The 18,375-nt window shown below is 37.4% G+C and overlaps 1 protein-coding gene across 1 annotated transcript; it reads left to right on the top strand.

The window, feature by feature from the left end:
- Window positions 1–16,863: 16,863 nt before the first annotated feature.
- On the top strand, window positions 16,864–17,647 carry LOC124596106 (secreted RxLR effector protein 161-like). The gene is made up of 2 exons (XM_047135119.1): window positions 16,864–16,930; window positions 17,016–17,647. Exons 1-2 carry the CDS (start codon window positions 16,864–16,866, stop codon window positions 17,645–17,647), a joined length of 699 nt encoding a protein of 232 aa, XP_046991075.1.
- Window positions 17,648–18,375: the final 728 nt, after the last annotated feature.

Here is an 18,375-nt window from a genome sequence, read left to right as displayed (position 1 = left end):
TATAACATGGGTTGAGTTGTCAGATGGTCAAGAGAGACACATGCTAAGGGGTTTGAACATGATCAGTCAGGTGTGTGGCTGATGGACAATGGTGCATTGCGTCATATGACTTTTCAATGGGAATGGTTTTCGAAGTTCTGTCCAGTGACTGGGGAGCATGTTACTGGGTAATGAAGAAGAGTACCAAGTTGCTGGAGTTGGTACTATTATATGCATGTGAAAGAAAATCACTGCAGCTTTCAAGGAAGATCAAGCTGTACTAATACATGGAGAGACTGTAGCTGAAGGTATGAAAGAAGAGAACAATATTTTTAGGATGCGTTTCATGACAGATTCACCACTACAGAGAGAAATTAATTTTTTTTTTTTTAAGAATAGAATAGAATATTTTTCTTAACCTTTCGGTATTTTTCATACAGTTGGCTTCGTCAAAGTTTACAGAGGGTTTTAGTTTCAGTACGATATTCGAATAGTTACAGAAAGGGGAGAAAAGGAACTAAAGTCCTTTTCTTCAGCATTATGTAAAACAATGTTTTATACAGTAATTAAATACACACATAAGAAAAGAATCACAGTAAATAACTAGCTTATATAATATCAAAACATTTTCTTCATAACTTAGGTAAAACATATATTTTGATGATCAGTTTCTAAGAATTCTTCAGTTGTATAGAATTCATTGTTTTTTAGCCAGGTTTGCAATGTATTCTTATATTTATTTAGTGGTACTGTACGAGCTGAGCATGGTAACTTACTGAAAAATTTTATGCTTAAGTACTTATAGTTATTATGGACTACAGCAAATGTTGTGGAAGTCCAGCAGGTGACTGTTTCTTGTACTGTGTGCATGCACATCACATCTCATGTTCAATTTTTTCAGATTTTTACTGGCATATATTAGACAGTTATATATGTACATGCTTGGCACTGTCATTACGCCAAGAGATTTAAAATAATTTCTGCAGGACTCTCTGGGTGCTAACCCCTCCATGCACCTGATTGCTTTCTTCTGCCATCTGAAAATACATTCAGCCCCTGGGGAGTTATCCCAAAGGAAAATTCCTTATTGCAGTTGGGAATGAAAAAAAGCATAGTATGAGTGGAGTAGCAATTACTTGCTCACACTGTTTCTTAATTTATACAATAAGAAAAGTACTCGTGCATAGATAATTGATGTGTCCTTTCCATGAGAGCTTTTGGTCTATGATTAGTCCAAGTAATTTCACTGTTTTGTTTTCATTTTTAGTTACTTTGAGATTAAATATTATTTCTTCTGTTTTTGTTTGATTTATGCACAGCTGGTTAGCCTGACACCAGTAATTAGCCATTTGCATCATTTCTCTATTTTTGTCCAGTACACTCTGTAAGTTCTCTCCTGTACTTATTAATGTCATATCGTCAGCATATAGTATGTTCTTACACGTTATGTAATTCGAGAAGTCATTAACATAGACAATGAACAGAAAAGGTCCAAGAACAGAGCCTTGGGGTATTCCTCTTTCTATAGGGAGTATTTCTGACCTCTGCTTATTTGCATATACAAGTTGTAACCTATTGCTTAGATAAGATCTGAATAGTCGGAGTGTGTCATCTTCAATGCCATAGTATTTTAACTTTTTGATGAATATGTCATGTGACACAGAGTCAAAAGCTTTACTTAGGTCAATAAGTGTTCCAGATATTGATGCCCTTTTTTCATACCCTTCATAAACATTGCTTACCAAAGATTCTACTGCTTTTACAGTTGATAGGTGTGACCTGAAGCCAAACTGTTGTTCATTTAAAATTTTGTTGGTTTCAAAATACCTGTATATCTGCTTATGCACACAATTTTCTACTAACTTGGATATGATTGGTACTATTGAAATGGGTCTGTAGTTATTTGGGAGGTTTCTTTCACCTTTTTTATACACAGGCTATGTAACTGTGAGCTTAAGACAGTCGGGGAATATTCCTTCATCAAGTACTCTGTTTGATAGTGAGAGAAGTGGCATTTCAATTTCTTTTGCTATACATTTAATGACGAGATTACTGAGTCCATAATAATCTTCTGTTTTGGAATTACTTAATTTGTTTATCGACTTATGAATATCATTTAATGTGATTCGGGTCCAAGTGAACTTCTCACTTCTTGTCTGTTTTGCACAAGTTGCAACTGAACTTGGGCTTGTTTACTACCTATTTTTCACGTGGCTCATCTGTAAAGGGGGTTGGTAGTAAACAGTTGCATTTGTGCCCCTATTATTGAGTCTGATATTGGCTGGCTTTTGAAGAGCAGTGAATTGAACGATACACGTTCAGATTGAAACTTATTTATTCGAAAGAAACACTTTAACATTGTGTCCATGCATTTTTAAGTTCACAAATAATAATCGGGGCAATTTGTACACTGTTTGTCTCACACCCACACACTTTCACTTTGTTCCTTCACATACCCTGGCGTCCATGCTTGCACTTGCGGCACTTTGCCGCTCCCAACTCACCACCACATTGGCCAATGACAAAAGACCACGATTTTCCCGCTCATATCCACAGTCCTGAGTCGGGTCACATGACACCACAGTAGTCAAAATAATCGCTAAACATGGCCACAATTCGTTTACAATATTTTATAATATTTAAATACTTAAATCTAAATACATTATATAATTTTACAAATTATCACCACACTTATATAATTCGTTGCAATTAAAAGAAAACCAAAACAATATCCAACGGAACTACAACGTCCATCAAAACAAATCAAACACAAACATGGCATAAATGTATTCTATATTTCACCCTTCAAATGTTCCCAGATCAGGACCTCCGACACTTCTACACCCCCCCCCCCCCCCCCCTGCACCAAGAGAATTTATTCCCAGATGCTGATTCTTATTTTTTTTTTTTAAGCATCCATACAGCTATATCAGTGTACATAAATACATTCGATATTTTTTTTATGAATTCCTATATAAATTTTCACATAATATTTGGCAGTATCTTGAAACCCATTCCTTTATGACATTTCCATGGCTATCTAGATTCAATCATAAATGGCAAACAAACTCACCAAGGTCATAAACTTTTACAAGCATCCACTTAGCCATTAGTGTTCTTTCCCTCACTTCCCTCATGAACATCTTATAATAAGCAAGTTAATTATTTCCCATATGCCTCTACAATTTGCCTATTTAGTGACTGCCCTACATGACTGTCCCAGCAACAATCCTACCCCCACGCACCAGTATCAACTCCAGGTGCCACAGATACATTAGAAATTTTAATAAAATCTCAACTATTTTTTTTAACAAACTATTTGCAGATTTCCTCCCTCCTATATTCTCCACACATTTATACAGAAATAGACTATATGTACAGTAGGTTTCAGTTCCCGTATGACTTTCAACAAGGCTTCTATCACACCCACACCAGTTGTGCAAATCCATTGGACAACAGATTCCCTTATTGCAAATACATAGAGTATAATGAAGTTTGTTGACCACCAACAATGGCATCGCAACATACACAGTAACACAAATAATACTCCAATTATAAATACACGTATACGTAGCCCCCAATAATTTTTTTTTTTTTTAACTCGACAATAGTGTACATGGGAATCTCACTTCCTTAACCTTCATTCTTTTACCACATATTTTTTCAACTCCGTTACATTTCTCAGTCCAAATGGCTTTTTGGACACTGGATATACCAACCTATATGCATTAGGGTGTGGACAACCCGTTATCTCAAAGGGTCCATGGTATAATTCAAATAACTTTTTGATTTCACCATCAATGTCACTGGATTTTTTCTTGTTCCTCACCAGCACCTTATCTCCCTCCTTCAACTTTGTTGTCCTATACCTTTCTCCATGCCTCCTCTGTCTCTCATGTCCTTTCTTTAACATTTGCTGTCTGGCCATCTGCATCTTCTCTTGACTTGTCAAGTCTTGAGATGGAGGAAAATCTATGTGTTCTGCTATTAGATTATCTGGCTTGATATCTTTCATGAGCTCATAGGGTGAGAATCCTGTTGCACAACTCTTCACTGTGTTCATAAGATCCTCAAACACAGTTATATAATCTGCCCAAGTACTATGCTTTTTACTGCAATATGTCCTACATAGCCTACCCAGCTCCCTCATATACCTCTCAGCAGGGTTTCCTGCAGGGTGATACACTGAAATCCTTATATGCTTCATCCCAGATCTTTGCATAAACTTCCCCCACACACTAGATACAAGTTGTGCTCCATTATCAGACAGAACATTGTCTGGTTTTATAACATTCACAAAGTAATCTTTCTCTAGCTTGTTAATTATATTCTGGCTAGTGGCCTTTTTCAGTGGATACAGCCTTACAAACTTTGAGAATACATCAACAGCTAAAAGAACATACTTTACACCCCCTCGACCTGTTGGGAGCCTCCCAAATAAATCAATAGCCAGCAGTTCACCATTTCTTTTAGGAACAATATTCTGCATCTCTCCTTGTACTGCAATAGTATTATACTTCACTTTTTGACATTTGTCACAAGAAGCCAACTGTCTCTTTACTCTCCTGGCCATGTTGTTAAAACTAACATAGTCCTGCAGTATTTCCAAACATTTTTGAGCCCCATAATGCCCATGGCTAAGGTGGATGTAATTTATTAATTTTTCCACATACTCATCTGGAAAACATACCTTCCACTCCTCTTTGTCCAAATTTCTTCGTCTAAATAAAATACCCTTATAAATTCTATAATATTTAGCTATTTTTTCATGTTCTTTACTTCCAAAGTTTGTTTTGATAAACTTCAAGGTTTGGTCCCCATTCTGAAGTCACCTCATGTCCTTACAGATGGATCTGATTTCCTTCTCTCCACCCACTCCTTTCATATACAATATCTGTAGTTCTTTCTCATCTCCATTTGCTTCATGTTCTTCTCCAATGAAAGGTAATCTTGATAAGGCATCAGCCACATTGTTGTCTGTGCCCTTAATATATCTTATCTCACAGTTAAACTGCTGCAAAAACATGGCCCATCTCATCAGACTATTATTTAACAGCTTACATTCTTGCTAATAGCTCAGAGCCTTATGGTCTGTGCAAACAATCACTTTCCTACCTTCCACATATATCCTGAACTTCTGAAATCCAAAAACTATGGCTAAAAGTTCCTTCTCCGAGATACTATACATTAATTCATGTTTGGACAGCATTCTGCTTGCAAAAGCGATTGCCCTGTGCTCGGTCTTCCCATCTACTACCATCTCCTGAAATAGCACTGCCCCTATCCCACAATCTGAGCTGTCTGCCCCAATACAGAAAGGCAAAGACAAATCTGGATAGAACAAAATTTTGCTGTTTTTTAAGCTATTCTTGATGGCTTTAAATTCCCGGTCACACTCAGATGTCCAGCACCAGGTTACACTTTTCTTTAATAGTCTACATAAGTTAGGTGAATTCAGGCTATAATCACTTATGTACTTCCTATAGAATGAACATAGTCCTATAAATGATTTCAATTGTTTCCTGTTTGTTGGCACCTTGCAGTCAACAATAGCCTTGATTTTCTCTTTATTGGGCAGAATGCCACCAGGAGTTAACTGATGACCGAGAAATAGTAATGTTGCTTGAAAAAATTCACACTTACTTAACTTAAGGGTCATCCCCCCTTTAGATATAGCCTTGAATACATCCTCCAGCAGCTGACAGTGCTCTTGCCAATTGCTACTCGTAATCAAAATGTCATCCACGTACACTGTCAGTTTTCTCATTAGTTCATCACTCAACACATGACTTAAAGCCCTTACAAAAACTGCTACTGATATTGATAAACCAAATGGCACAACTGTAAACATATAAGTCCTGCCCTCAAATAAGAAAGCAGTGTACTTTCTGCTCTCTTCAGCCAATTGCACCTGCCAGAACCCTGAAGTCAAATCAACACTTGACAGAATTTTAACATTATAAAATTTTTGCAACAGCTCATCCATGTTCTCTGGTTGATCATTTTCTTTGACTATTATTTTATTTAGCTTTCTTGCATCCAATACTATTCTTATAGAACCATCTCTCTTTTTCACCACTACTATTGGATTACAATACTCACTCCTCCCCATTTCCAGTATGCCCCACTTCAACATCATCTGTATCCTTGCCCTTACAGCCTCTCTATTAGCTATTGCTATAGGATAAGGTTTGGCCCTGATCACTTCATGTGGCAATACCCTCAAAACGTAACTGAAATCTATGACTTTTCCAGGTCTGTCAGAGAACACATGCTTATGCTTACACAATAAACCTGTAAGCTGCACCTTTTGTTCCTCATTTAAATGTCCCATTTCATTTACTTTGTCATGTATCTGCTGTTCAGTGCACATCTCATCACCTACCTCTTCTATCCTTTGTAAATGAGTAATTGTCTCACCTCCTTTTAATTCCCCTTTAAATTTTATTCTTCGTCTATTTCCACTAGCATCAAATTCTACCACTCTGTCCTTTACAAAAATGCTACAGTCATACTTGTACAAGAAGTCCATACCCAAAATTACATTCAATGCCAAACCCTTCACCACAAAGCAACTAATATCAAAACAATACTCATTACTATTAAATTCCAGTAATACTTCCCTGCTGATGGGCTTGCTACATGTCCCAGTTGCTGTCTTAATTTTGACTCCTGTAACTGGTAATTCTATTAATCCTAAATCTTTAATTTGCTGCCAGAAAGATTCAGAGATTGCAGATAAACTTGAGCCAGAGTCTAATAATGCTATATCTGTAACTCCTCCCACACTGATATCAATTATTGGCTGTATCACCTCTATTTCTACTCTGTTCAGCCCTGATTCCTGTAATAAATCTCTTTCTACTTCACTCCTGCTTTCCTCTTGCATAATGCAAATATCTTTAGGTCTTTCTCCAAAACATACATCAGTATCCCCTTCAAACAGATCCTTAATAGCAAACTCAACATTCTCTTCTTCACTTAATTCTTCCATTTTTCTGGCAATTTTAAATTTTATTTTACCCCATTCTTCAGGCATCAAAGCTTTATGTAATTTTGCATAGGACACCCAATCACTCAAATCATAATCAGCCTCCTCCTTTCCTAACCATCCACAATTAACATCTTTGAGGCTTGCATCATCAGTTAAGAAAACATAGGTTTCAATTTTATCTTCTGGGCAACCTACAGCAACATTCTCCATATCATTACGCATTTCCATATCCACACTGAAGTCATTATCACTACCACAGTTAACACCTGCACCCACAAGCACAGTAACCTTATCAGTAGGTAATTTACCAGCATTTTCCGCATTGTCAAATACACCACTCATATTAGCCTTTACATCATACTGAATAACCCTCTCCTCACCTTTTCCACAATTCTCCATACTATTTCCAATAGACATCTCTACCCATTCATCACACCCATTATTACTGTGAACATTGCCCCTTAATTCCATATCCACTTCTGTTCCCCCTTTTGGTGAAACTACCTCTGTCTCTGATCTTTCAATGAATTTTGCTGCACACAAACCAATATTGTCCTCCTCTGCTTGTAATTTCCCTTCCCTTTTAAACATGTCATCAATGTAAAACTCACACTGTTCATTGCTGATATTAGCCTTGTTCCCTTTTTTCCTCTTATACCTTTTATCTGTATTTCTATAATTGTTAAAACCCCCCCCATAGATTTTCATTTCCTAAGACAGCATCCATATGACATATCCCAATTTCCCTATTTTCCTTGCTGACTTTATTACTCATCCCATCATGTCCTTGTCTGGCCCTGTTCACATAATTACCAGCCCCCCTGCAGACCTTAAGTGAGGCATCAATTAGTTTTTTGATTGCCTACCCAGTCCATTTGCATCCGGCATTCCTACTCTCATACCTTCTCTATCACTCCTCATCTGATCAAAATTGTCTCTTCTCCCTCCAAAATTTCTGTTATACCTTTGTGGCTTGCTTCTCCAATCTCTATCCTGATTATTCTGATCACTTCTATCTTCTCTCCACCTGTTATGGTTATTACTGTATTCATAATTAATACTGTTTCCCCTTTCATGATACCTTCCACTCTCCCTATGTTCCATGTATTTAGGTCTGTAACACAATGCCCTGTCCATATTATCCACAAAATTAAGAAATTCTTCCACTGAATCTGTTGCACTGTGAATCAAATCCCATTGCAAATGCTCTGGTAATCTTCTCTTTAGTGTAGATATTTCTGTTAATACGCCCAGTGGCCTATCCAGATGATTTAATTTATTCAGTTCTCTAACACAGAACTCTCTCATACTTTCCTTTCCACTCTTGTAACTGGATCCATTCAAAAAATCGTTTTGCAATCTTAATTGTTTTGCTTGGCCCCAGTATTTGTTCAAGAACAGGTTTTCGAAGGTTTTAAAATCACAAAATTTATCATCATTTTGGTTTGCCCATGTTTGAGCTCCCCCTTCCAACTGCCTCTTAACATATTTAATTTTTGCCTGCTCACTCATCCCTGTCACAAAGTTATCCTTACACGCAGCTAGAAAGTCAACTGCATGGTATTTATTCTCCCCATTAAAAGGTTTTGACTGAAATCCATGCCCCAGAGGATATCCCAACAATAAATTTCCATTCCCTGCTGCCACAGTATTAACTGTTTCCCTTAAGACATTTATTTCCCCTTCTAATTCCTTCTTATTGTCAGTAATTCCCTTATGGCAATCCAACACTCCTATCTTAATGGATTCAATGTCTGCCTCTGTTTGTCTTTGAAATAATGTGCATTTCTGTTCCTGTAGCTGAATCTGCCCCACAAGATTACTTTGCACAGTGTCCACCTTGGCTACTAGGCCTCTTTCAACCTCATCAACTCTCTCGATAATTCCCTCAACAATTTTAACTGTGTTTTCAAATTTATCTGCAATTTGAGTGAATTTGAGATCTAGCTGATCAAATTTTTCACTCACTGTCTTTATTTTATCACTAAGCCTTAATTCCATATCCCCTATTTTCGAATCCATTTCGTCAACTATTGCAGTTTTTATATTCCCTATTTTCGAGTCTACTTCTCCTAATTTACTAGTAAGTTTTACAAAAAATGTGCTGAGGTCACTTCCTGGTATCCAGCCTATTTCTTTTGGCATGCTAGGGCTACTACAGGTACTCCTAACATCCACTGATTCGCCTTCACTTTGAGATTCACGCGTCTCATCGGCCATGGCTAATGAAAGGACACAATTTTGCAATGTAGCTGCTGGCTGTACGTATCTTTTATATCCTCGTGTGACGCGACGTCTGCAGTGAGCTCCGCAGCACAGCTATGCAATGAATCGTAATCAGCGGCGTGGACACACAGCAAACTCAATCAGGAGCGAGAACACGTTGCTTAGGCCCCTGGCAGCATGTAGTCGTGTTAGTCGGTGGCACGGACGATGACGTTGATCGTCAGCAGCACGTGGATACAGCTTCGACTGCTTTAGCCGTAGCAACACATGGACGTGGCACGGACGATGGTTTCTTCTCGCGGCAGTACGTATCGCGGCACGGATGACTGTTTTACCCGCGGCAACACGTGGACACGGCAAGTATGGTGGTTTTACCCGCGGCAACACGTGGTCGACTCATCAGACTGTGTAACTGACTGCTTCACAATCGTGGTGGCATTATATCGGCGTAACCACGGGGCAGCGCGTATCTTGTCCAGCACAAACACTCCAGTACTGCTAATGCACCGATTTAGCTCAGAGCCCCCACACTGACTGTTCAAAAGCCTAACATCAGACGGACATTCAATTCCGAAATACTATGGAATATGGAAGAAAGTCCTATCCCGGACGAGCCCCCAATTGCAACTGAACTCGGGCTCGTTTACTACCTATTTTTCACGTGGCTCATCTGTAAAGGGGGTTGGTAGTAAACGGTTGCATTTGCGCCCCTATTATTGAGTCTGATATTGGCTGGCTTTTGAAGAGCAGTGAATTGAACGATACACGTTCAGATTGAAACTTATTTATTCGAAAGAAACACTTTAACGTTGTGTCCATGCATTTTTAAGTTCACAAATAATAATCGGGGCAATTTGTACACTGTTTGTCTCACACCCACACACTTTCACTTTGTTCCTTCGCATACCCTGGCGTCCATGCTTGCACTTGCGGCACTTTGCCGCTCCCAACTCACCACCACAACGGCCAACGACAAAAGACCATGATTTTCCCGCTCATATCCACAGTCCTGAGTCGGGTCACATGACACCACAGTAGTCAAAATAATCGCTAAACATGGCCACAATTCATTTACAATATTTTATAATATTTAAATACTTAAATCTAAATACATTATATAATTTTACAAATTATCACCACACTTATATAATTCGTTGCAATTAAAAGAAAACCAAAACACTATCCAACAGAACTACAACGTTCATCAAAACACAAAACAAGTATTTTCTGGTCTATTTTGCCCAGCATATTATCTCTGCTGCTGTGCTTTAAATTTTAAATTACTTGAAAGAGTGCCATATTATCCCCTGTTACCTTACATACTTGAAAGAGTTCCATATTATCCCCAGTTACCTTACAAAGTGAGCAATGCTTCTGCATCAGAGGCAGAATTGATGGGTGGTTGCAGTGGCTGATCTGAAACAGTGGCATGAACAGTTAGGACATGTCAGTGCACAAACAATTCAACAAGATATCAGCAAAAAGGGTGATCAAATGACTAAATGTAAAAAAAAAACAGGAAGATTTTTTCCTGTGGATCATGCCAGGTGGGCGAGGAACGTTGGCTGAAGTTCAGCAACAAAGACACAAATCATTCAACAAAACCAGGGTTATCTAATCATTCAGACACGTAGTCAATGTTAGTTGAATCGATTGGTGGTGCAAAGCTTTTTGTCATATTCAAAGATGGTGGAACTAGATACAGCGTTGTATTTTCTAAGACACAAATCTGAACTCTTTGACCATTTCATGAATTCAGTAATCTTGTGTTGAACAAGTTTGCTCAGAATGTCAAAGCATTGTGTGTGGTGTGGACAATGGCACTGAATACATTAATTATGGTAAGAAACAGTTTCTGAGGATCCATGGAATTCAGTTAGAAACAACAACAACAACAACAACAATAATAATAATAATAACAGTAAGATTTTATTGTCTTTAGGCCATTACAGCAATTGAAAACGTCAAATGAAGTTACAATTTATAATACAGTGTGATAAGGTATTGACTACTGAAATATTTTAGCTTATATTACAATAAATGTACAGTGGGTCATCTGTTGGATTACTGCATTTTACAGTTGAAGAATTCATTGATATCATAGAACGGGTGGGCAATAAACCATTCATGCAGTCTTTCTTTGAATGTATGTATAGCATGTGGCAGCTTATTAAATTGTTTGTGCCCTGTGACTTCATAACTATTTATTGATTTTGATAATCTGTGGTAAGGCGTGTATATGTGTTTGATGCTTCTTGTGTTGTAACAATGTACATTTTCTCTATGTTTCACATCTTTTAGGTTCTTCTTTGTAAAGATTAAGACATTGTATATACAGAGGTTTATTGCTGTCATAATTTTTTGTTTAGTAAATAATGGTTTGGAGTGAGCCTTATGTGAAGAATTTGTAATTATCCTAATGGCTCTCTTCTGCAATAATAGGCTATCATGTATATGACTACAGTTACCCCACAAGATAATGCCATAGGACATTATACTTTGGAAAAATGCAAAATAAGATGATCTGATGTATGTTTCAGGTACACAAATTCTGAGTTGTCTTAATAAATAAATTACTCTAGATAGCTCACTACTAATATAGTTTACATGTTGTTTACATGTTGGCCCCAGGATAGCTTTTCGTCTAAATAAACTCCCAGGACTTTAACAGAACTAGGGTCATCAGATAGTTGCTTGTCTCTTAGAGTGAAGATTATCTGCTGAGTTTTATTTTCATTTAGCAGGAAACCATTTGCTCCGAACCAATATGCTGCGTGAGTGAGTATATTTTCTGCACAGGTTTTAAGATCATTAAGATTGTTACTGCTATGAAGAAAAGTCATATTATCTACATACAATACAGTGGTCGATCTAATAAATGAGGGGAGGTCTTTGAACATTATCAGAAACAGGAAGGGGCCCAGTACAGATCCCTGAGGCACACCTACTTTAACATTTTATATGTTTGACATTTCCTTACCAACACAAATTATCTGTTTATGCTTGTTGAGATAAGCTTTTAATAGTCTGAGACTGTTTCCTTTGATGCCATAGAATTCTAGTTTCTCTAGTAGTGGCGTGTGCTCAACACAGTCGAAGGCCTTGCTTAGGTCACAGAATGAGACCTGAGCAAAGCCTTTGTTCTCAAAAACTTTGAGGATGTAACCGACTACCCTGTTGATGACATCAATGGCCAACAGATTCTTCCTAAACCTGTATTGTGTAGCATTAATTATTCCTAGATTCTCAAAGTGAGATGATAATTGTTGGTACATGATGCATTCTATTACCTTGGAGAATGTGGATACTATTGAAATATGCCTGTAACTAGATGGAGAGCCTTTATCTCCCTTTTTGTATACTGGGACGATTCTAGACAGTTTTAACTCATCAGGAAAATATCCCTCAAGTAAGCACTTGTTTATGCAATGGGTTAATGGGTACAAAATGCAATCACACACTTTTTTTTAGCAAGTTGCATCATATGTCATATATATCTAAGCTATCAGATGATTTCAGTTGTTTTATGACCCCTTGTACAAATCTAGGCGATACTTTGAAGAAGGTTAGCATGCTTGTATTTAGTAACTGTTATCCAAACATGCTTTGTTTCTTGTGGGCCTGTTATTGACATGATGTAAATTGTATTGTCTTAGTAAGTTTTCCCAATTTTGGGAGAGTAACTCTGATGGACTAATGTCTGGTTTGATAATTGTGTCTCCTATTTCTTTCACTGAATTAATAAAAAACTCATGGAGTGTTTGAGGTGGGATATTAATTTTGTCTTTTTTAGTATCTGTGCCAGCACTGTTAATTACTTTCCAAGCGGTTTTGAATTTATTGGTGGAATTATGTATGCTGTTGGCATTGTAGGTTTTTTTGGCTTGCAGGATGGCTTTTTTGTACTCATTCCTGCATTCCACATAGGCTGATTTGGCATAGTCAGACTTCATACTATTGTATATGTTGTACAGTAACAAAACTTGTTTCTTCAGATCTGTCAGCTGTTTACTGTACCATATATTTTGTCATTTTGAGATCTGGATTTGTGGCTGCTGTCCGTTATTTTGATTTTCATTATGGGAATAGTATGGTTAAATAGGGTCAAGAATGCATTAAAAAATCTATCAAATATTATTTTGGCTGGCAGGTCATTACTTGATGTGTTATGTCCATCGACACTACAACTGCCAAACCAGTCTCTGTCAGCAAGGGAATTAAGAAATGTGTTAATTTTATACTCAGTTATGGGTCTGGTAACCACAACTATTGAGACAGGTCTGTTTGCATTGCTCCTATTGAGGGGAATTTTACTTGCATAATTTAGAGATAGGGAGTCATGGTCAGAGAATGAGAACACTACAACTTTGCATGTGTTTTCAGTGGGCTTGAAGTTTGCGAAGATGTTATCCAAACATGCTTTGTTTCTTGTGGGCCTGTTATTGACATGATGTAAATTGTATTGTCTTAGTAAGTTTTCCAGATCTGCAACACTACCCTTACATTTAGTATCATCAAAATCAGCATTCAAATCACCTCCTATTGCAATATCATAGTGTAGCCATTTAATATTACTTAATTCACTCAGTAACATGTCCATTTTTTCTAAAAATATGTTAATGGTTCCCTTTGGTGATCTATACATGGATACTACTATTAGCTTATGACTATTAATAATTATACTCGTAACTTCAAAGTGCTGTTCATCACACAAGGAATTTAGGTCTAGTTTGGTTATTGTACAACTGAGTGACTGGTTGGAATAAATTGCCACACCACCTCTAATGTGCTCTTTCCTACAGTAGCTATTTACTATACTAAAATTATCAAATTTGGTAACTGCAAGTTCATTCTCATTAGACAAGTGTTCACTCAGACAAAAAATATCAAACTGGTTATCAAGATCAAACTCATTTATGATAAGTTCTTTATCTTTCAATCCTAGAATGTTAAGGTAACATATTTTAAGATCCACACTCTTATTGCTTACACACTGAACACTATGGTGATTGGTTTTGAAACCTTTTACAAGGCTTATCTTTTGGATTTCTGCCTCTTGTTGCCTTCTACTAAATTGTTCACTTGGAGCGGTAGCACATCTACTGTTGTATGCCTACTCTTCCCTCCTTGTGATGATATTGTAGATGAGGCTGCTACTACAGGAATTGATGGAACTGTTGTTATGGTGTGTGGAGGCACTGTTGTGGCATCTGGTGACTGAGAAGATAAGGGTGCTGCTTCTTCTTCGGCTGTTGAATCTTGCTGATGAAGTGTGTTAGGTACTGCAGCTGCTGCTGTAGGCATTGTTGTGGCAACTGGTGACAGTGGAGATTTGGATGTTGCTTCATCTTCTGCTGTTGTTGAATCCTGTAGATGAAGTGTGGTAGGTACTGCTGCTGCAGCGTTTGTTATGTGTGTAGGTACAATTGCTGATTCCACCTCTAATGCTGCTATAGAAGTAACCATTTCTTCAGGCTCTGCTTGTGTCAAGCAAGGAACTGGAAGAGCAGCAATTACTTCTTGATTGTCAGATGCTTTCAGTATCATGCTGATGTTTTGGCACAGAATCTTCTTGCCTCTGTTATTAAGGTGCATGCCATGTCTCGTGTAACAGTCTCTTTGCAAGGAGTCTATACTTGTAAAATATGCATTTTGGTAGGCTGCAAATCTTCCGAAAGGTCATGCCTACGTGGAATTCCAACTACAAAAACTGATTTATCTTCTGTTGAATTTAGTATTGCCTTAAGGTTTTGTGTTGCACTGTGGAGATTGTTTTTATATATATTATTGGCTCCAGCTATGATGACAATATGGCGATCATTTTCAGTTTCTATGTTTCTAATGAGTTCTTGGATGGGTGAACCTGGTTTGACAATACTAGTTGCTTGTATACAATGACTGTAATGTAGTATTTTTGCAATTTCACGTCCGTTTATTGCGGAAGTTTCTGCTCATGTGCTTGTCACTATATAGGTTCGGCATGTTGTTGTCTAGTCCTGTGCTTCCAGTTCCGTGTTTTACTTGCTTTGGTGATCGGGATATTATGCGCCTTTTTCAGTTCGGCATTTTCATTTTCTAAATGCGCAATGTCCCGCCTAGTACATCTACAATTAATTGCAGGCTTGATACACATTCATTTAGCTTCACTATTTCACTGTTATAATTTACATATGTTCCGTTTTTCACCACACAACTATAACTTTTGTTCACTTTCTGACTATAAACAACTGTACTGGACGCCATGTTGCTACTGCTCCTTATACACCAGAACAGAATGGTTATTTTGAGAGGGACAAATGCACAATTGTTGAAAGTGTACACACAATGTTGGAAGCCAAAAACCTGCCAAAGTTTTTATGGGCAGAGACTGTTAATGCTGCTTTATACATATTAAATAGAGTTACAACAAAATCCAGTTTGGAGCAAATGCCATATGAGTTGTGGAATGCACTAAATCCATATTCTGGACATATTCAAGTGTTTGGGTCAGATGCTTTTGCTCATGTACCAAAACAATTTCATAGCTAGTTTGATGCCAAATGTAGAAAAGTTGTACTTGTTGATTATCAAGGAGAATCAACAAATTATTGACTTTATGATCCCATGAGTAACAAAATGTTTGTATCAAGGGATGTCACATCCAATGAGGTTAGCAACAGCTCGGTATCCGCATAACAAGAAGCTGATGACACATACTTAAACTTTAAGACTGACGAAGAACAAGATATCATGGAATGGCACAAGCAAGTTACTGGTGAACCATTGAAATCACAGGAAGAGATGAAAATTTCACAAGATGATGTAAATACGGTTAAACTTGAAACTGAAGAGCCACCTACCAAAGTGCCATCGATGCAGCTATGAGATCGTTCTATCATTTGCAAGCCAGCAAGACATGAAGCTGATTCTGCTCAGTATAATAATCCTTAGAGCTTCAAAGAAGCAATTTCTGGTCCTGACTCAAAACACTGGAAAAAAGCGATTGAAGGAGAACTGGAAACTCACAAAGACAACAAAACCTGGAAGATAGTTCCTAGAATTAATAGCCAGAGAGCTATTGACTCAAAATGCAAAATGGGTGTTCAAGGTTTTATTTCACATAGATGGTAACATTACTTGGCACAAAGCACAGCTGTGTGCAAGAGGCTTCAAACAGGACTGTGGTGTTAACTACAATGAGACTTTTTCACCAGTAATACGATATGATTTACTCTGAGTCTTTTTGGCAATTCTCACATATAATGATCTAGAGATAGTACAGATCAAAGTTTGCACAGAATTTCTATATGGTAGCCTTGAAGAAGAAGTTTACATGGATATACCTGAGGGAGTGATGATTAAAACAGAGAAACTGTAGTTTGCAAACTTGAGAAATCACAGTATGGACTTAAGGAAGCTCCTCGGTGTTGGAACAAGAAATTTATAGACTTTCTTTCACATTATAGTTTTCAAGCAACTGATGCTGATCCATATTCATTCAGTGATGTAATCAGTGGTGATGTTATCTTGTTAGCATTATTTGTAGATGATGGTCTTATTGCACCAAAGTCAATGGAAGCAATTCATAAAGTGTTACATCACTAAAAGAAATCTTTCAAATCACTGTCGGTGAAGGTCATTACTTTGTTGGACTGTAAGTTGAGCAATATTGTGGGGGAAATAAAATGTTAATATGTCAGCACCAGTATATGAGAAGAATAATTGAGAAATTTGGAATGTCTGAAGCAAAAGGTGAGTCTGTTACCTAATGATGAAGAGTTCATTGGTGAAAAAGTACCATACTGTGAAGTGATTGGATTTCTTATGTTTTTGCCAGTTATCTCTCGACCAGATACTTCATTTGCAGTGAGCAGTGTGAGCAGATTTTTGAACAGCCATACTAATGCACACTGGCAAGCAGTGAAAAGAATTTACAGGTACTTAATTGAAACACCAGATTATGGTATATATTATTCAAACAGCAGGAGCAAAATGCAAGTGGTTGGTTTTCCAGATGCTGATTGCACAGGTGATCTTACATCACGAAAGTCAAAGTCAACAACAGCATTTATTTTTCTTTTGGCTGGTGAACCTGTAACCTGGACTTCTCAGAAGCAAAAGGTTGTTGCTCTAAATACAACTGAATCTGAATATGTAGCTGCTGATACTGCTGCTATGGACACAATTTTGGTGAGAAAATTACAAGGTGGTCTGGGAATCAATTGTAAAGAACCAACTACATTACAAAATGACAACCAGTGTGCAATCAAGTTGTTAAAAAATCCTGAATATCACAAACACACCAAACATATAAATGTATGCTATCATTTCTTATGTAGAAAAGGGCAGTGTAAAGAGATAGAAGTTGTTTATGTGTGTACCAAAGAACAACTTGCTGATTTGTTGACCAAAGCATTAACTAAAAAAATTGTATATTTGTGTTCAAAGCTCAATGCTGTTAATTGGTAAATGCAAACACTTAAACAGTGGGAGCATTGGAAAGGTTTTGCATGATTGCACTTGTGTGTGTTTGCAGTTCTTGTTCTTGCTTATGCTCACTTTGTGACCACTGGTGCACAGTGTTTATTTATGTAATTGTAGCTGTTTATTTTTGTCTTCTTTGGAGTGGTAGTATTTTTTTGTTAAGAAAGCCAGTTATTTTAATTAATAAAATAAGTTCATACACAGCTTTATTAATCTCTCTTAGCAAACCTCCACTATCCGCATCACCAGCACAACTGAAGAAGCTGTGTTAGTGTGGCATTTCTTACAACTGTGTTTCTTGAAATGAGTCATTTCTGACTTCTGACTTTTATCACAACAGTATAGTGCAGTTCGTACATAACGCAAACTCAGTGAACTTGCTGTTTTTATTAAAAACCAATATGAATTTATTAAATAGTTTGCTTTTTAACCCCCCCCCCCCCCTCACACACACACACACACAAACCCACAATTTCTTCAGTTTTTATTTTTTATGCATTGGTTTCAGTCTTACCGCACTGGTCATTACCTAGGATTTGGTCATTTGGTCATGGCTTCAATGCTTGGCCACAGTGACTGTTGAGGGCAGCATATCCAGTTGGGCTGTGATTGCCCCATCTCACATTTTGTGCTTGCTTACTCAGTCATGCAGGACTCTAATATGCACTATATAATAATGATGCTGTTGTGGTCCTCAGTCCAGAGACTGGTTT

This window comes from Schistocerca americana, chromosome 1 (genome assembly GCF_021461395.2).
Source record: "Schistocerca americana isolate TAMUIC-IGC-003095 chromosome 1, iqSchAmer2.1, whole genome shotgun sequence".
Classification (NCBI taxonomy): Eukaryota; Metazoa; Arthropoda; class Insecta; order Orthoptera; family Acrididae; genus Schistocerca; species Schistocerca americana.
This window is presented reverse-complemented; position numbering and strand designations above follow the sequence as displayed.